General features: G+C 53.6%; 1 protein-coding gene across 12 annotated transcripts in view; it reads left to right on the top strand.

The window, feature by feature from the left end:
* Nucleotides 1-13687: 13687 nt before the first annotated feature.
* Nucleotides 13688-20059, top strand: part of Srcin1 (SRC kinase signaling inhibitor 1) — a 72684-nt gene continuing 66312 nt past the window's right edge. For 2 of the 12 annotated variants that reach the window (XM_076543273.1, XM_076543272.1), the window contains exon 1: nucleotides 13692-14134. In XM_076543273.1, the coding sequence (XP_076399388.1) occupies nucleotides 13957-14134 (178 nt within the window). In that variant the 5' untranslated portion in view covers nucleotides 13692-13956. Of the gene's footprint in view, nucleotides 14135-16148; nucleotides 16404-20059 lie in introns of those variants that run through there. The other 10 variants (XM_076543274.1, XM_076543278.1, XM_076543271.1 and 7 more) reach the window with 9 other exon arrangements.

Here is a 20059-nt window from a genome sequence, read left to right as displayed (position 1 = left end):
TCCAAACCTTGCCACCTACTCCTCCTTGCTGTCTTTCAAATTTATGACCTCTTCATTTATTAATTGTTATCATATATATATATATAGTATGTTTATGTGTATATTTTCCTAATTATAACCTGCTCATCTGTAGAATATTACTTGTATGTATGTTTCCAGGGCTGACGATTTGGTATTGGATAACCAATTGGTGTGCTCATCCTTGAGGAAGACTATTTCTCCCCCAAATAAAATTAAAAAAAAAAAAAGTCTGTATATTATGCTAGGCGGGCGATGGTAGCCCACACCTTTAATTCCAGTATTCAGGAGGCAGAGGCAGGCGGATCTCTGTGAGTTTAGGCCAGCCTGGTCTACAGAGTGAGTTCCAGGACAGCCAGGGCTACACAGAGAAACCCATCTCAAAATACCACAGGAAAAAAAAAAGGTTTCTATATTAAAGGTTTGGTTTCTAGGGTCTCTAACCAGAGATAGTGGAGCCTTTAGGAGCTGGGGTCTAGTGAGAGGGATTGGACCATTGGAGGTGCGTCCTTGAGGGGCATCATGGGGTCCTCATTCTTCCTCTTCCTTCTGCTCTTCGGCTCCCAATGTTCCCGAACAGTTTTGCTCCACATATGCTTCTACCATGATGCACTGCTTCACTTGTGCTTAAAGTGGTGAGGCCACCGGGTCGCGGACTGCAACCGGCGACCCTTCTCTCTTGATAACACGATGAGCTCAGATGTTCTGTGACAGTGATGGAAGCTGACTCTCATAGCTTTGGGTCCCGTAGAGACCCTTCTCTCTCTCAGTTTCTCCAACTGCTATACTTCTAGAAGACGGAGTGACCAAGAGAAAGGTTGGCTGCTATGGATCTGTGAATCAAGACAAAAGTAGACGTAATGATTCATATTTAAGACGTTTTGAACTGGAGGTGTGACTCAGCGGTAGAGCACCTACCTGGTATGTGTGAGGCCCGGGATTTGATCCTCAGCACCACCAAACAAAATAAGGTGAACCGACACTGGCTGTGGCGGTCCACACCTTCCATCTTAGAGCTCTGGAGGCAGAGGCAGGAGGATCTCTGTGAGTTCAGTGGTAGCCTGGTGTACAGAGTGAGTTCCAGGCTAGCCAGGGCTGTGCAGTGAGATCTTGTGTCAGGCAAAACAAAGCAAAAGAAAACAACAACAGCCGGACGGTGGTGGCGCACACCTTTAATCCCAGCACTCGGGAGGCAGAGCCAGGCTGATCTCTGTGAGTTCAAGGCCAGCCTGGACTACCAAGTGAGTTCCAGGAAAGGCGCAAAGCTACACAGAGAAACCCTGTCTCGGAAAACCAAAAAAAAAAAAAAAAAAAAAAAAAAAAAAAAAAAAAAGATAGAAAGAAAGAAAACAACAACAAAGTAAAACAAAATGGAACAGCACCCCGAGAACTCACCTCCCTTCTCCTGCCATGGAGATTTAGAGACTGGATCCACAGACGGGCTCCGCCCACTCCAGGGAGAACCAAGGAGGGTTTTTCCTGTGCTGGAGGCCGTTGAACATCCATTCAGAGGCACCTCACTGACTGACAAAGCAACAACTCCAGTGTGAGGTGTTGGTGTGCATCCTGTCCATGTGTGGGTAGCAGAATACAACCGCCCACATTATAGAACCCCTGCAAGGCTCGGAGTTGGCTACCACTGGGGCAGGACGTGGGGGCTGCAGACAGACAGCACAGGGAAACTGACTTCTTACTATATTCCTTTACAACACTTTTTTAATGTTTAAAATTAATCAATTCCTTTTTTCATTGTTTGTTTGGTTGGCTTTTTGAGATGGGTTTCTCTGTGTAGCTGTCCTGGAATTTGCTCTGTAGATCAGGCCTTGAGGCCTTGAACTCATGGAGATCCACCTGCCTCTGCCTCCTGAGTGCTGGGATTAAAGGTGTGCACCACCAGTGCCCAGCTCATAATTAGTTTTTGAGACAGGGTCTCACTGTGTAGCCATGGCTGGACTGTAACTCACTATGGAGCTAAGAGTGACCTTGAACTCTGACCCTTCTGCCTCCACATCTCAGATGTTAAGGCTACAGACATGTGCTTTCTCTTTTCACTGAGTTTTGTATCACACACACACACACACACACACACACACACACACACACGATTTCCTACTCAACAAATATGAAAAAAAACCCAAACCCCCAAACCTGCAGTTCTTAATATTTTATATGTTATTATATTTGTCCCCAGTCATATATCAACAGTTATTGCTGAGAGAGTCAGAGCCCAGAGGGAAGGGGCTATGACATCAGGGCTGGGACAGAGAATATGAAGGAGACTTAGCTCAAAAGGACCTAGGTGGGCTCACAGTAGGACAGCAGCATGGCTGGAATCCACCCGCCTAGCACAGTGCTAGATGCTCTAGAGGGTGGAGAGGCCAGAGGGGCCCCGGGGAGGAAAGCTCTAGTTCATCTAGAACCTTGAACTCACAGAGATCCGCCTGCCTCTGCCTCTGCCTCTGCCTCTGCCTCTGCCTCTGCCTCTGCCCCTGCCCCTGCCCCTGCCTCTGTCTGAGTGCTGGAATTAAAGGCGTGTGTCACCACACCAAGCAAAATAAATCAATCTTGAAAAACAGAAAAAAAAAAAAAAAAGAAAAAGAAAAGAAAAAAAAGAAAGAAGAGAAAGCTAAGTGTGTTTTTCAAGAGCCCAAGAGGGAATTTTAGCTAATTGGTGTGTGTTTCTGAGGAGAGGGGCGGGCTCTGGAAGAACTTTCTGGAGGAAATGGAATCCGAGCTGGCCTCAGAGAAGGAGTCAGGTATCCACAGGTGCAGAGGAAGGAGAAGATAAGCCCATGCTGCGGAACAGTATTAGGCTATTGGGCAAAGGCCTGGGCTATGAGGGGAAGGTACAGGATGTGTGCACATGTCCTGTGTTGCAAGAGGAAATCAGAGATAAGGTTGACATTTAAATTTACTGGTTGATACTGTTTCTTTCTTTCTTTCTTTCTTTTTTTTGAGACAGGGTTTCTCTGTGTAGCTTTGTGCCTTTCCTGGAACTCACTCTGTAGCCCAGGCCGGCCTGGAACTCACAGAGATCCACCTGGCTCTGCCTCCTGAGTGCTGGGATTAAAGGCATGCACCACCACTGCCCGGCTATACCATCTCTTATTTATTTATTTATTTATTTTAATTTTTCAGAGCTGAGGACCGAACCCAGGGCCTTGTGTTTGCTAGATGAGCGCTCTACCACTGAGCTAAATCCCCAACCCCTATTTATTCATTCTTGAGACAGGGTTTCTCTGCGTAGTTCTGTCCTGGAACTCACTCTGTAGACCAGGCTGGCCTCGAATTCACAGATTCACCTGCCTCTGCCTCCTGAGTGCTGGGATTAAAGGTGTGCACCATCACTGCCTGGCTGACTCAATACATAGCTAAGAATGATTTAGAACTCCTGATGCTCCTGCCTCCACTTCCCAAGGGCATGGGATGTACCCATGCCAACCTTTCTTTCTATTTTTGTTTTATGAGACAGGGTTTCTCTGTGTAGCCTTGGCTGTCCTGGACTCACCCTTAGACCTGGTCTGCCTTGAAATCAGAGATCCGTCTGCCTCTGCCTCCCAAGTGCTGGGTTTAAAGGTGTGTGCCACCACTGCCTGACTTCCTTCCTTTGTTTGTTTAAAGATAAAATCTCGTTATGTTGTTAGGCTGGCTTCCAACTCTCAATCTTCCTGTCTCAACTTCCCCAATGCTGACATATCCTGATGCTGATTTATCTTTTATAAAAGATACCACCAGAGCTGGGAGACAGTTCAGCGGATGGGAGTGGTTATTAGAAAAGCATGAGGACCTGGGTTCAAATCCCACCACCCATGTAAAGAGCCCAGTGTGGCAGCTTGTACATCTCAGTAGGACATGATAAGGCAGAAACTAGAAGATCTTTTTTGGACTTGCTGGCCACCAGGTTCAGGGAGAGACCCTTCCCCAAGGGAATAGATAGAGGGATAGAACAAGACAGCCTGTCTTCCTCCAGCCTTTGCGCATGCTCACAAGCATGTGAATGTGCACATACACATGGGCATACACCACACACACACACACACACACCACACATACACCACACATACACCACACACACCCCCCACATACACACCACACACACACACACACACACACACACACACACCACATACACATCACACACACACACACACACACACCCCACACACATACACACACACACACCACACACACACACACACACACCACACACATACACACACACACCACACACACACACACCACACACACACACACACACACCACACATACACCACACATACACCACACACACACACACACACACACACACACACACATACACCACACACACACACACACACACACACACCACACATACACCACACATACACCACACACACACACACACACATACACCACACACACACACACACACACACACACACACACCACACATACACCACACACACACACACACACACCACACATACACCACACATACACCACACACACACACACACACACATGAACAAAAATTTAAAAGTAACAAATAGGGGCTGGAGAGATGGCTCAGTGGTTAAGAGCACTGGCTGTTCTTCTAGAAGATCTGGGTTCAATTCCCAGCATCCACATGGTGGCTCACAACTGTCTGTAGCTCCAGGTCCAGGGGATCTGACACCCTCACATAGATATACATGCAGGTAAATACTAATGCACATAAAATAAAAATTAAGAGAAGTTTTTAAGTAAGAAATAAGGCAGGCTGTAGTGGCACACACCTTTAATCCCAGCACTCAGGAGACAGAGGCAGGCGGATCTCTGAGTTTGAGGCCAGCCTGGTTTACATGCTCCAAAGCTATAGAGAAACCCTTTCTTGAAAAAAAAAAAAAAAAAGAAAGAAAGAAAGAAATAAAGGCTATTCCACAGAACAGATGAATTGCTGCGTGTGTGAGGCATCGGGAAGGGCACGGAACTCCCATATACTCTTCTTGGGCCACACTTCAGCAACCTCCACATGTCTAGCCATCCGGAAACTTGCCAGATCCTGTCCTTCTGGGTTCTCATGGAGGAGTCAGGGCACCATCGTGATTGCTTGAGGGGAGCCAGCGGCAGGTTTGACGTTCAGCTCCTTCAGCATTCCTCCCTGCAGCCGGCCAGGAATCTTCCAGAACGAGGAGTCTTATGATCTGCTATTGGGCAAGTGCAGGACAGAGGACTGACTACTCTATGGCTAACTGAGGGTGAAGAAGGCTAGGGTTGCTAGAAGCTACCATTGTGGAAGGAAACCCTGGATTGCCTGGGCTGCCTTCAGGATGGAGATCTGAGGCAGGAACAAAGGCAAAAGCAAGGACAACACACACACACACACACACCACACATCATACACACACATATACACATACACACTCATACACACACACACACACACACACACACACACACACACACACACACACACAGCCGCAGCATTGCCTTTTCAAACCTTTGCAATAGAGGGGCTTGCTTTTTAAGTGTCCCAATGGCTGTGCATCATTTCTGCTGAGCAGAAATAGTCACGTGCTTCAATGTCAAATGGCTGCCATGGTTTTTCAAGGTTATTCTCTGTTTCTGTCTCCTTGGCAAACAGCAGCTAGGCCAGCAGCCCTGATCTATAGACTTCACTGTGAGTAGCTGTGCCCTGGGGTCCTTGGATGCCCTGCAGAGGTCAGGAGGGCCTGGGCATTTGTTGGAGATGAACATGCATGTCCATTTGACTGAGAAGAAGGTGAGAACCTTGTGTCAGGACCTCAGAGAGCTGAGGGTCTCTATCCCATCTGTAGAGTTAGTGGGAGTGGAAGCCTCTGTGAGGGGAGCAGTGTACGGGTGTGGATCATTCTGGAAGGCCTTGTACTACCAGCCCTAGCAGCCAGCCCATGGCCTAGCACCTTGGAAAGGGACAGAGATTTTTTGTGAGCAATGTGAGATTCCAGAGACCTGAGGTCTTAGTTTAGTGGTGATTAAAACAATCATGAGTGTTTTATTTGTTTGTTTGTTTGTTTTTCAAGACAGGGTTTTCCTGTGTAGCCCTGGCTGTCCTGTGATCACCCTGTAGATCAGGCTGGCCTTAAACTCAGAGATCTGCCTGCCTCTGCTGGGATTAAAGGCGTATGCAACCACCGCTCGACTGTTTGGTTTGTTTTTTATTTTACAGTGCTGGGAATAGAACCCAGGTTCTTGGATATGCTGGGTAAGTGCTCAAGCTACAACACTCAGCCCTTTAAATTTTTCTTTTTTTCTTTTTCTTTTTCTTTTTAATTTAGAAAAGCTAGGCATGGTGGTGCACAGCTGTAATCCTAGCATTTGGGAGGAAAAGGCAGGAGGATCACAAGTTCAAGGCCACCCTCTGCTACATAGTAAATTTGAGGCCAGCTGGGACTACATGAGACTGTCTCAAAAAATGTAAAAAAAAAAAAAATTTAATTTATTTATTTGTATGTAGGGGTGGGGAGAAGGGTATGTGAGTATGACATGGTGTGTGTGTGTTGGGGGGTGAGTGTGACATAGTATGTATGTTGGGTGTGTATGGGGGAGTGTGTGTGTAGGTAGGTATATGAATGTGACATGGGATGCATGTGTGTGTGTGAATGTGATGTGGTGTGTGTGTGTGTGTGTGTGTGTGTGTGTGTGTGTAAGGCAGAGGAAAACTTGCAAGAACTGATTTTCTTTTTCTTGTCAATTCTGGGGATTAAACTCAGGTCATCAGGGTTGGTGGCAAGTGCCTTTACCCCCTGAGCCATCTTCCTAGCCCTCCAAAATTTATTTTAAGACAGGGTCTTGGACTGTAAAAATAACTTAATGGTAAAAAGCATTTGCTGCTCTTCCAGAGGACCTGAGTTCAATTCCCAGCACCTACATGGTGGCTCACAACTGTATGTAACTCCTTCCAGAGGACCTGAGTTCAATTCCCAGCACCTACATGGTGGCTCACAACTGTATGTAACTCCAGTTCCAGGGGATCCAATACCCTTTTATGGCCTCCACCCAGACCAGACAAAACATAGATGCAGGCAAAACACCCATGCATATAAAAATATTTTTATTAAAAAAAAAAAGAGCCAGGTAGTGGTGGCACGTGTCTTTAGTCCCAACACTTGAGAGGCAGAGGCAGGCGGGTCTGAATTCAAGACCATACTGATCTGCAAAGCAAGTTACAGGACAGCTAGGTCTACACAGGGAAACCCTGTCTCAAACAAAAAGGCAGACAGACAAACAAACAAAGACAGTCTTGCTAACTTGTCCTGGCGGACCACCAGCTCACAGCCCCTTTGCCTTAGCCTTCCAAGTGTTTGGGATTAAAAGTGTGTGTGTCACCATGCCAGGCTAGAGGGCTTTGCTTTTTTATTTTGGTTTTTCGAGACAGGGTTTCTCTGTGTAACTTTGGAGCCTGTCCTGGAACTCGCTCTGTAGACTAGGCTGGCCTTGTACTCTCAGGGATCTGCTTGCCCCTAATTAAAAACTGAATTAAAGCTGGGCGGTGGCTGGGTGGAGGTGGTGCACATCTTTGATCCCAGCACTGGGGAGGCAGAGTCAGGTGCATCCCTGTGAGTTCGAGGCCAGCCTGGTCTACAGAGCATGATCCAGGACAGGTACCAAAACAACCCAGAGAAACCCTGTCTCAAAAAACCAAAAAGAGAAAAGAAAAAAAAAAGAAAGAAAGAAAGAAAAGAAAAAAGCTGGGCAGTGTTAGCAAAAGCCTTTAATCCTAGCACTGGGAAGGCAGAGGCAGGTAGATCTCTATGAGTTCAAGGCCAGCCTGGTCTACAGAGGGAGTTCCAGGACAGACTCCAAAGCTACACAGAGAAACCTTGTCTTGAAAAAGCCAAAAAGATTTTTTTAATTAAAAAATTTTAACAATGTTTTTAGATTTATTTTACTATATTTGTTTTGTGTATATGTGTATGGGCTTGCGTGTGTTTGTGTACCATGTGCATGTAGGTGCCTGTGCAGACCAGAAGAGGGCATCACATTCCCAGATACTGGAGTTCAAGTGATTTCAAGTGACCATGTGGGAGGGAGCTGGGAATGAATCCGGAGTTCCCTGCAGGAGCAGCAAGTGCTCTTAACAACTGAGCCATCTCGCCAGCCCCCTTTTATGTATTGTATGTTTGTGAGTGAGTGAGTGTGTGTGTGTGTGTGTGTGTGTGTGTGTGTGTGTGTGTGTGTGTGTGTGTGTGTACCATAGTGCACGTGTGAGAATCAGAGGACAACTTGCGGGAATCAGTTGTCTCCTACCACACAGGTCCCAGGGAATCAGGTGGTCAGCTTTGGTGACAAGCCCCTTTACCCACTGAGCCACCTCGAGGGCTGTCTTTGGAGCAAAATGACAAGGATGAGGAGGGTCTGGTGGTGGGGCAGATGATTCAATGATAACTGAAGCGCAAAGCTGAGCTTCTCAATGCAGACTGGCGCATGCCACCTGCTCAGGAGGGCAGCGAGTTCGGGAAGGCAGGGCCTGCAAGGGAGGCTCGCACTCCCGGGTTAAGGAGGAGACTTTGGGTCAGGCCACTCACTGCACAAAGAAGCATCCTGAGGGCTTTCAACCACCATCTGAGACGTCAGAGCAGGTGTCTGCTGCCCCTGGGCATTGGGGAAGGTTGTGACAGGTGGGCACAAGCGCTGGGTTCCAAAGAAGGTGAGAGAAATGTTGAAAGATGTAGGCTCAGTGACTTCCTGACCAATTCTCAGTTGCTTTATTTTTTTAATTGAAAAGCAATTTTTTTTTTTGAGAAAGAGGGTCTCACATAGCCTTGAGCTCACTATGTAGCCAAGGTGACCTTGAATTCCTGATATTCTTGCTTCTTCCTCCTCAGTGCTGAGATGACAGGCATTTTCTACCACAGCCAAGTAGCCTTTCATTTTTTATTGAGGTGAAATTCACATAACATAAAACCAGCCATGCTAAAGTGAACAGCTGCCAGGGCCAGGGGAGATAAAATAAAATAAAAAGGACTCCAAAGGGCCTCCTGCTTTCAGGATGCTGGGCAAACCCTGCTTCCCATCTTGTTTCTAAATATTCCTTTACTCCAAAAGGAAGCCAGACCCACTGGGCCATTGCCCCCACTTCGGCAGGTCTACAGCCAAACCCATTGTGAGTCTTTCACATAAAGGGACTCATTCGGCATTCAGCTGACGTGCCTGGCTCCTTCCCCTTAGCCCGGTCCTCCAGACTCAGCCACCTTCATTCCTGTTTAGGGTGGAACAGAGGTTCCACTGGGTAGACACAGCACGGCTTGTGTATCGACTCCCCCACCTGAAGACAGGAAGCCGCTGGGCTGTTGGATCAGGCAACCATTTGATACTGAGGGAACCGTCACGTGACTTTCCACCGGCGGCTGCTGAACCATTTTCATGCCCACACGGAATGCCCAAGAGGTTCATCTACCTTCATTATTAAACAAGGCATGGGTGTGACCTTGGGGGGGGTCACCAGGTGCTGGCATGTGTGAACAACGAGGTCGGTATGACATCTGCCGCGCTCCCTCACCCCACCACAGGCTTCTCAGGTTAGCCTGAGTGGACTGGTGGAGGGTGACTTTCTTTCTCTCACTCATCCAGACGTAAGGACCAGATGGTTAGATCTGGAACCGCGAGGCAAGCTAGGGGGGATCCTGCTGAGCTGAGGCTCACGTACAGGTTGTCCTCCCGTTCTTCCTTCCCTGGGCCCCTCTTCTCTTCCTGGTCCTTCCTCTCCCTCCTGCCTCCTCACTCCTACTTCCCTTCTTCCCTTCTTCCCTTCTCTCCTGCTCTGCATCCTCACTTCTGTGGGCCTCCTTCTCCCTTCTCTCACATTTTCACCTTGCTCCTCAACCCCATTAAAGTTCATCCTCACCCCCATTAAAGTTCATTCACCTGGCTTTCTTCCTTTCTTTCTTCCTTCCTTCCTCCCTCCCTCCCTCCCTCCCTCCCTTCCTTCCTTCCCTTCTTCCTCCTCCTCCTCTTCCTCTCCTCCTCCTCCTCCTCTTCCTCCTCTTCCTCCTCCTCCTCCTCCTCTTCTTCAGGACTTGTTGTGTATTCCAGGCTGCCCTCACACTAATTGCTTAGCTCAGCTAGCCTTAGACTCTTGGTCCATGTTCCTCAGTCTCCTGAGTAGCTGAGATTACAAATTTACACTACCTCATGTCCAGCCCATATACCTGAGGGACAGAGTGAGGGCAGAGAGCTGCCTGTGTATGGACTGCAGTCATAAGGCACCCCCCCCCCCATCTAGTCGCCAGGAAGTCCCCTGAGAGGGGTGAGGGGCTCGGAAGTCACTCTTCCTGTTTGATTGTTAGGAGAGAATGCCAGCATCACGAAGCTTGGACCTGGCACTCAGCAGGGTTTCAGGAGACCCACCCCTGTTTCTCAGTATGGCGGGTTAAAGTTTAGGGAGACAGGAATGGCCAAGGGTGCTCCAGACAGCAGGGAACTTTCTTGATGGTGTGAGGAAAACAGAAGAGATTCATGAGAGCTGGGACGGCCTCTTAGACACTCCCCACGTGGGCCAGGCCCTGCCAGGACTTGCCTCTGTGGGCAAAGCCCTAAGCTGGGAGAGCCAGAAGGCAGTCACCACCCAACTAGCTCGGCAAGTGTGACCTGGCCCCGCAGCAGCCCACTTCTTGGGAACTTGCTAGAAATGCACATCCCCTCGAACTTACTGACTCTGGAACTTGGGGGGACAGCACCTCTCTTCCAACAAGCCACTGAAGGGCTCTGCTTTTCCAGTCTGCAGAGACCTCCTTTAATGAGGGAGACTCAGCATCTACCACAAGGAGCTCCCAGTCTGAAAGGAGAGCTTAGGTTCCTTGCTAGGGGACAGGGCGGCTGGAGCCTTGGGGCTCTGAGAACGCTGCCCACTCCACTGTGGGGGCTGGGAGGCTGAGCGACAGCTGAGGGTCTGTGAAGGGGGCCAGCCTCAGAGAACCCCTTCCACTTTCTCTCTCCATTCTTCGGAAAGCAGTTTGATGTGCTAATGAAGGCATCAATTATTGAGCACCATTTGCATTCCTTACAATAACAGGCGAGGGAGGGGGACCTGAGGGAGTCAGGAGAGTCTTTTGAAATTTACAGCCACTTACGGCTCTCCTGTGGAGTGGGGTGAACACCGAGCTCCGTGAGAAGAGGGGTATCCGGGATCTAGGGTCCCCGATGCTAGCCTGGCTGATGGGCAGGGCCGTGTCTTCCTCCACAGCTGCCCTGCCGCATCGTCCACCTCAGTGCATGGTCACTGCTTAGTGCTTTCTGGATGGCTCTATGGGGCTCATGAAATGCCCTGGCCAGACAAACGGAGGGGCGGGGGGACATTCTTAGGGAACCTCACCTCACGCAGATGCTTCAAGGTGCAGAATGGGCAGTTCACGCGTGCGGGTCAGCCTTGATTTCCTCATCACCCGCGTTACTAACTACGCTAATCCTCGAGCCCTTGTGCTCCTTTTTGCCCAGATGTTTGTCCAGGTGCCAGGCCTGCTGCTACAATGTCTTAGGGGAGAGGAGGGAAGGGTGAGAATTCCCCACTCTAGGCTGCTGCCGACTCTCCTTTCTGCTGCCCTTAGAGTGGGGCCGGCGCCCTGGAGTATTTCAGAAGGACAGGAAGAGTGGTGAGGAACTGTTTTCCCAATCCTCAAACATGCCAGCTGCTGGCTAGGAAGAGCATCGCCAGCGCCACAGGGGAGGAGGACCAGAGGGAAGTTATGTTGAGGAATGAGAAAAGGCGGGGCAGCACCTGAGGCATCTCAGGTGGAGGCAGCTGGCATGAGGGTTGGCTGGGCACCACGCCAGCATAGAGAAGCCATTCTGCTTGCTTCTGCTGGATAAGGAACACCCAGGCTGTTCAAGCCCTCCTCAGCCTCCCCCTAGGAGCAGAGCTCTCCTCCTTCAGAGGCCTCATGGGAGGTGGCATCCCTGAAGGATGATGGTCAGGTCGTTGTTTGGGACTGTGAGACCTATGTTTCTGTTTAGGCTCTCTGTTTATTATCATGCTGCCATGGAGCCCCAGGCCGAGCTGTCCTGGTGTATGTGTATGTATATAGAGGATCTTTGGAGAGTAGAGGGTGTGTGTGTGTGAGCGAGTTCTTAGCTCTGAGACGATCAGAAATGTGAAGGATTTACCATTATTAAAACCTGACCTCGGGATAGAGCATGTGCCCAGAATGTGTTGTGGGGGCTCTGGGTTCAATTCCAGCACTGAATTTTCAGCACTGAAACAAACAAACAAACAAACAAACACAAAAGCGAGCTACACAAGCCATGCCCGTTAGCCAACATCTGTGACCCCAGCACTAGGGAAACCGATGCAGGAGGGCTGTAGGCTGAAGGTCAGCCTGAACTAAATAACAAGATTGTTTCAAAAACACCACCACAACAGACATAGAGAAGAGTTACATCAATGGAAAGACTCAAACTGATGATCGTGTCTTGCCATGGAGGGCTTCCTCTGGAGCCGTCTTTGGAGCTCAGATTCCCAGGTGCTGATTCAACCCCCTTTTCCCACCCAGTCTGGATGGGTGGCTTTGTTGGTGAGTCTAGGAGTCGAGTGTTCAATGCAGCCAAGAGTCCACAGAATAGGAGAGAAGAGGAGAAACATCTTTCCAGTTGTCACCTCAGAGAGAATGCTCAGGTCCTTGGGGATGGGACAGCCCTGTCCTAACTCTGCTTCGCTGGTCCCCCTGCTGTGTGGGTGTGGGACTTGGGGTGCCAGGGCTGGTCTCTGCTTCTGGTAGTCACAGGTAAGATGGTTGTGGAAGTAGAAAAGAGGCTGGGAGTTCTAGAATCAGGCCAACCTGACTCTCAATTTCACCTCAGAGGCTCTTGGATTGGGCGGTTGTCTAAACTTATTTCCTTTCTTTCTTTCTTTCTTTTTTTTTTTTTTTTTTTTCGAGACAGGGTTTCTCTGTGTCATTTTTGGTGCCTGTCCTGGATCTCACTCTGTAGATCAGGCTGGCCTCAAACTCACAGAGATCCGCCTGGCTCTTCCTCCCGAGTGCTGGGATTAAAGGTGTGCGCCACCACCACCACCTGGCTTCTATTTTGTTTTGTTCCTTGGACAAGGTCTCATCGTGTATCCCTGGCTAGACTAGGACTCACTTAGGAAGATCAGACTGGCCTAAACTTCGTGTTGATCCTCCTGCCTATTCCTCCCAAATCTAGGATGACAGGTGTGCACCTTTATTTCTGATATGTGGCTAATGTGGCAGGATTAAATTAGAGACTATTGGGTAAAGTACTGGCTGATGCCCTTCCCCTTAGATGGGCACAGAATAGGGACAAGGAGACATTTTGTTCCTGGTGGGGGGTTCTGGGTTGGGACCACCCCAAAGGGAGAGGAGTCTTATAGAGCAGTGTGAAGTTCTGAAGGGGGAGAGGTATGTGCCAGGCTGTGACCCCTCCCATGCACAGGGCCTGCGGTCTCCTAGTGCCCATCTTAGGCAGGCAGCCAGGCAGGGAGCTGGACGAGTGCCCAGTGAGTGCCCAGAGGCCAAAAGATGGGCACCATCCAGTTGGCAGAGGGAAAAGCAGCTGGCCCAGGAGAAAAGTCATGGTCTTAACTGCTGGGGTTGTGTGCCCAGACCATGTGTCCAGGACACAGTTCTTGGCTGTCCTCCTGAGATGGCCAGCTGGAGCCGAGTCCCCTCTCACCGCCTTGCCCTGCCACCTGAGTTAGTGGAACTGGAATTGATCTGTAAGGGGCATTTGGGACCTTGCCCCTAGCTGGGCATGCGGCTGGCTCAGAGGCAGGTCTGGGGGCGGGCAGAAAAGCAGGAGAGCCCAGATTAAGGCTGGGACTGGGTAGATGAAGAAGTGGGGAAACCGGTTTGTCATCTGGGCCACTTGGGGTGGGGTCTCCTCTCCTGGGCTCTGTCTGCCAGCCATTCTGCTGGGTGGACTGAAGGGAAGAGATGTGGGCACTGGGTGGCCTCTTCTTGACCATCTGAACTCCCTCTGGGAATGCCAGGAGTAAATAAAACGGACAGAGGGCTTAGCCCACCTGCCCCTCTCGAAGAGAGGATTCTGAGAGGAGAAACTGGCCACAAAACCCGAGGGAAGGAAGGAGGGAAAAGCCTGAGCACAAAAGGTCGAGTGTCTGGGTCCAAGCTGGAGATGGAGAAGTCTGCAGAATTACCAGGTAGGCCAAGGAAGGTGAACCAGGGTGGGGCGTGCCGAGGTGGCGCTTTGCAGGCCGCCGTGGAAGTGGCAAAGGTGTCACCAGAAGAGGCGCGAGAAGACGGTCTGGAGCGTCCTACTTTGGGGTCCACTTCGGAGGGAATCGATGTCTCCTCCTCCCTCACTCGCATGCAGTACCTGCTCGCGCCGGAGGTAGGGGCGGGAAACCCAAGTAGGGGGCTAGGAGGCTGTCCAGCAGGGGGCGCCGGAGAGCTGGGTCCCTGGCCGAGGGGTGGCTTTAGACGGGGGAGGGGCAGGGATGAGGGGGCGCGACCGAGGAGAGGCACACTGGGGGTCTCGACTCTGGGTGTAGAGCGACTGTGGCGTTCCGAGGTCACCTTGGCTGAAGAGTGCTCCCCCTTCTCTCGTCCTCTCCCCATCCGCTCCGCCGCGCCCGGAGCGCTGGTCTGTCTGTCCCAAGGCGTGCTTGGAGACCCAAGGCGCCACCTCCCCAGGTGCCTCCTTCGGGGCCACTCCGGGGTCAACGCATTTGTTTCTACCGCGGCTGGAGGGCCGCTTAGGGTGTGTGTGTGGGGGGGAGCGAGCAGGTGGAGTGGGGGGCGGAGCGTGAGCGCGCCCCGCACCCCAGTCCCGGCCCTGTGCTGCGGGATCCCGGCGTGCTGCTGGAGGGGAGCGAGGAAGCGCAGTGCCCCTTCCCCCTCCCCAGCTCCCCGCCACCCCCCGGCGGCCCTTTGTACCATCCGGCCACACGCGCGTGCCCGCGTCGCGCGCGCTCCCGCCCGCAGTGACACACCCGCGCCGGCCGCACGCGCGCACTCGCGCGCACACACAGAGAGAGAGACACACACACACACTCGCTCTCGCACACTCGGTGACACGCCCGCGCGCGCGCGCACCCACACGCCCGGCCGCCGGCGCCCTCCCAAGCTGGTCCACCCCGGCGGGGCCCGCGCCCCCGGCCCGCCCGCCTGGCACCGCGCCCCGGGGCTGGGGCCGAGCGAGGAGCCCGCGAGGCGGCGAGAGGGCGAGCGCCAGGCAGGCCGGCCCGGGGCCCCCGCCCCCCGCGCCCCCGCCCGATGGGGAACGCTCCGTCCCAAGGCATGTCCCTGTCTCTCTCCTCCCTAATGTGCCTCCATGCTTAAGTGGAAGGTATTTCTGTTTTCTTTGTGTGTTTTCCCCTCGGCCGGGGGCGGGGGCGGCGGCCGGGCCCGGGAGGCGGCGGCCGGCCGGGCTAGGGATGCTCCGGGTGCAGGTGTTGCGGGGGGGCAGGGGACAGCTGCGCGCCGGGCTGGGGAGGACCGGGGCGGGAGAGCGCTGGGAGCCGAGAGGGTCTGGAGCTGGCGAAGCTGGAGACCGGGCGAGGAGGGCCTCTCGGTGCCCGGGGGGGAGGGGACCTGGGGTTACAATGTAGGGGGGAGGGGTGGGTGAAGGGGGATGGCGAGGAGAGTGGGGGGAGGGGAAGGGTCCATGCGAGGTGAGGCCAGGGATGTTGCGGCGGGGGAAGGGTCGGGGATGAAGGGAAGAGCATCATGCCCGCCTCAGCTCTTAGGATGATGGGGTGCAGGCGCTGGGCTGGTAGTGCTGGACCCTTCGCGCCGGTCCCTTAGGGAAGCGAGGGACCGCGAGCGCTCTGGGTTTGGCTGTGTTGCCAGGATACAAGGCTGTATTCTACACCCCACCCCCTGCACCTCGAGGCCCTAGCCCTGGAGACCTCCTAGCCTCCTCAGCAGTTGCAGAAACTGGGGACCTGCTCCCCGCTCGCCGGGCGGGTAGGGAGGGCCCTGGAGAGGGAGGGGCTGAGGGAGGGGCTTCTGGATCTTAAATCCTCCCCCTGCCGAGGCAAGGGGCAAAGGAGGGCGCCCCCAGCTGGGGAGGGCGTCCGGGGTGATGAGGAGGTGGGGACTGCAGGGGGCTGGAGAAGTAGAGGGGCGGGGCTGGGGAGGGGACTCGCCGTGGCCCCCCCTCCTCTCCCACGCACCCCCCTGCTACGTCAGAAGCTCCCGGGCCAGCTCCTGTCCTGTCGGTGGGGGCAGCAGGATGCTGGTGGCAGTAGAGGGGGCCGACCGGGTGCCTCCGCAGCTCAGCTGGCAGGGCCCGGCGGGGCGTGTGTGGCTGCTGGTGCGCACCCCCAGCCCCACGCCTCCCCATGCAGCCCTGGCAGTGCCTCCGGCGCTTTGCCCTGGCCTGGTGGGAGAGGACCGCGGAGGGTCGCGCCCGCTCTCCCAGGGAGGAGGTTGGACCAAGGGACCCTGGGGGCCGAGGGGAGCCAGGTGAGCAGGATCAGCAGTGTGATTTTCCAGCCCCTCTCAAATATTGCCGGACCTGGGGCTCTGCAGGCTCCAGCTTTGATGGAAGTGGGGTCCCCGGACGGGGCTTTTTGGCTGCAGGAAGGTGTTTGGGATAAAGGTGGGAAGTGGAGAAACTGAGCAGACTAGGGATCCGACTGTTCCTTCGGGTGGGGTTTGTGCCCTTTGGGGTGGGGTATTAAGATCCCTTCCTCTACTCTGGTCATCTTGGTCTGGGTGACCTTGAGCCACCTGCTTGGCGGTCTGACTCTGTGCCTCAGTTTCTCTCTTTCCCTTCTCTGTCCCTGTGGCTGGTCTTAAACAACTGATGGTGTGTCTGATGGGAGACAGGTACTGTAGAGATGAGAGGCGGTCATCTCTGGTGGCAGCTGGGATGGTGTGTGCTTGTAAGTGGGGGACGGTTGTGGTATATGGGTATGGGGGTCTGGTTGCTTCTGGTTGGTGTGTGGGTCACTCAGGGTAAGTGTCCAGGGTGATAATCAGCCAGAAGGAGTGCTCTTGAATAGGCTAGGAGCTGGAGTACAGACTTAGCCTAGTGTAGAAGCAAGGGTGGGTGAGGGCTCTGGACGTACGGAGGGGGCTCCCCCCGCTCAGGCTGCCTGGTACCCAGGCACCATTGGCTGTGAGTGCAAAGGCTTTGCCCTGGCTCCTTGCCACTCTGTCTTGGGGACAAGAGGGTCTTTGTCTAACGCTGCCCCCCAGTCCTGCACCCTTCCTTCCTTTCCTGGAGGGCTAGCTCTCAGTGGCGACCCTGGGATGGAACCTCGGGTGGTGGGTCTCCCTTCTGGCTCCTATTCTGGAGATCTGCCTAGAAGAAACACATGTAGGCTCAGTCTGGGAGAGGGGAGCGGAGCCTCACTAGGGGGAAGGGTCCCTAGAACAAGCCCTCAGAGGCATGCTCCCACCCCAAGCTTTCCCCCTGCCCCTCTGCTCACCTTCCACTAGGGGGTCTGGGGGCTCCGTGGTGGCCTCACTTACATAGCTTCTTAAAGGTAAGTAGTGACCCACCAGGATGCATGGCCCCTCGGAGAGATCCCCCCTCCCTGTCCAGGGACCCACCCAAGAAAAGGTTTAATTAGAGCCATTGATTCCTTTTTGGCTGTGGGCATCGATCTCGATGGTGTGGTCAAGAGCGGGGGATGGGGGAGGGGGGAGGGGCACAAGCTCTGTCTGCCGAGGGCTAACCTTGGCATTCTCTGCCAAAACCCCAGCCCTGGAAGTACTGAGCAGGGATAGGGCTGGGCTCTCTGAGGCTCCCCACCTCCACCCCAGATAGGTGTGGAGGGAAGCAGAGCACCCCAGCTGAGGGCCCAGACTGTGTTCAGGTGAGAGGAAGGCTGGTCACAGGAACTTGACCTCTGTCAGGGAGCGGGGAGCACAGTGAGAGGCAGCGGAGGTGGTTGAGAAGGTCCCTGCTATCACGGGGAGTCGGGGAGTCTGGGGGAGTGAAGTGGCCTGCAGGTGCCCGGGCAGGTCAGGGTCCAGGGGAAAATCCCAGGCTGGCCATGAAAGCGTCTCTTTCGAGGAATTCTAAGCACTTATCTCTAAGCTCTGGCAAGGAGATTCATTTTCCTTCTTCATTTCTGTCGTTCGGGCCCAGATAGGGACAGTTCCTGCCTAGATGCCCAACTGTCCCAGGTCTGGCCTGGCTCCCTGGCCTTGTGGCCCCTGCCTGGACACAAGGTGCTGAGGTTGAGGCTCCTGGCATCCTTGGCTCAGGTTCCTGGAGTTGGGGGCGCTGGGGATAAGTTGTGCCCCTAGCCCACGCCTGCTGTGGGTGGGCCGGAGCAGGTGCAGCTTCAATAAGGCACTCAGAGGCTCTTTGCAGACTCCCTAGCTGGCTTCCCAGGGCCCGTTTGAGCAAAGATAATAAAAATCTGGCCGTCAGCGGGTTTGAGGGCCGCTCTCGCTTCCCTTCTTTCATTCCCAGCTCTGAAAAGAGGAGATGAAGGCTTTGGATTTGGCTGGGAAGCAGCTCCTGCCCCGAGGGAGAGAGGAGGGGGGGAGGGAGGGAGGGAGGGCCGATTCCTTGGCAGCCAGTGATGGGCAGAGGCATGGTCCCCAACCTCTGCTGACAGTGTAGCACCTCAGTGGCAGGCCTCCATACCCAGTACCCAGGCTCTCGTGTGGTCCTCCAGGCCCCTAGGACCCCACGCCATCCTTCCCTTCTGTCACAGAGTCCCCTCTTGTCCCCTCAGGCCCCCCCCCACCTCTCCTCTGCCAGTCTCCCACCTCCCATATCCCGGCCCCTCCCCCAGCCGCCAGTGTCCCCTCTCCTTCAAAAGTCCCCTTGCTCTCTCTCGGCCCCTCCCCTCTGTCTGTCTTCTCTGCCCTGGCAGCAACCCTGCTTTCTAGGACTGAGTGGAAGGTTGCAGCTGAGGGGAGCAGTCGCTGAACGGCCATAGCCGCAGCCCCGGCAGGGATGGGTCAGCCGACTATTATGGGCTGTCAGGTGCCATCACTGTCAGAGTGCAGGCTGGAGGGGCTGCTGTGCATTTGAGCACACTCAAGGCTGCATGGTGTGTGTGTGTGTGTGTGTGTGTGTGTGTCCGTCCCCTCCCACACCACCTCAGGCACGTCACCTTGACATTGGGCTCTTCATGCCCCTGCCTCACACACTTCAGTTACCTTCTGGCATTCACCTCCCCAACAGATTTTTTTTTTCTTTTGCCCAGCCCTTCTGGTTCCTGTTCCCTAAAGGTACGTCTGTCACACAGCTGTGTCTAAACCCGTGCCCATCAGACTACCTTCAGGCTCCAGGGAGGCAAGTGGGATCCAGGAAGCTGCTGGGCACCATGCCAGGCCCTGGCCACTCTCCCCTGGTTAGCCCCCCCCCCCCCCCAGATAACAGATGATCATCAGAAACAATACTGAGCCTGGAGCCCTGCGCTAATCCTGTCTCAGGCCTAAGATGTCTGTGTGACCTTGAGCAAGTCCCTTCCCTGGTCTCCTTTCTCACCTGAAATGAGGGGGCGGGGCTGGATGATCTCCAAGGTCTCTTCTGACATTCCTGCGATGTTGTGTCTCTCTTCTGGGTGATTTGCATATGCTTTGCATATATTAATAGCGCCTGCTTGCAGGGGGAAGGACACCACCCACATGGGACCCAGAGTCCCGCCTATCTTTCCAGCTCCCCTCACCCATTGGCTCAACTCCCAAGGCTCCAGCTTCTTAGAGGGTGGGAGCTAAGCCCCGGGAAGGTGGGTGTCTGTCGTGTCCCTCGCCCCGTCCTGTGTCCCTGCTCTAAAGCAGGAGAGAGTATGTCTGGTCTTGGTGGAGGGGATCCTGCAGGGCTGGGCAGTAGGGTGTCAGATCGCTAGCGCTTCTTTTAGCCTGCAGCATGCTAGGTGCTCAGCTCGGTGTGTCAGGCCCTTCGGCTTCCGTTCAGGTCACGAGGCCAGTGGTGTCCTTTCCCTCCTGTTCCAGACCAGGCCCCTGAACTCTGGCACTGAGGGCTGAGACTTGAGCCTCAGACATGGAGGCCAGGAGAGAAGAGGTTATTTCCTGCCTAGCCTGAGACCGTGTGTGTGTGTGTGTGTGTGTGTGTGTGTGTGTGTGTGTGTGTGTGTGTGTGTGTGTAGAACCCCAGAGGCCCCGGTCCGCCCATCCCAATCTTCTAC

This window comes from Peromyscus maniculatus, chromosome 8 (genome assembly GCF_049852395.1).
Source record: "Peromyscus maniculatus bairdii isolate BWxNUB_F1_BW_parent chromosome 8, HU_Pman_BW_mat_3.1, whole genome shotgun sequence".
NCBI classification, from domain to species: Eukaryota; Metazoa; Chordata; class Mammalia; order Rodentia; family Cricetidae; genus Peromyscus; species Peromyscus maniculatus.
This window is presented reverse-complemented; position numbering and strand designations above follow the sequence as displayed.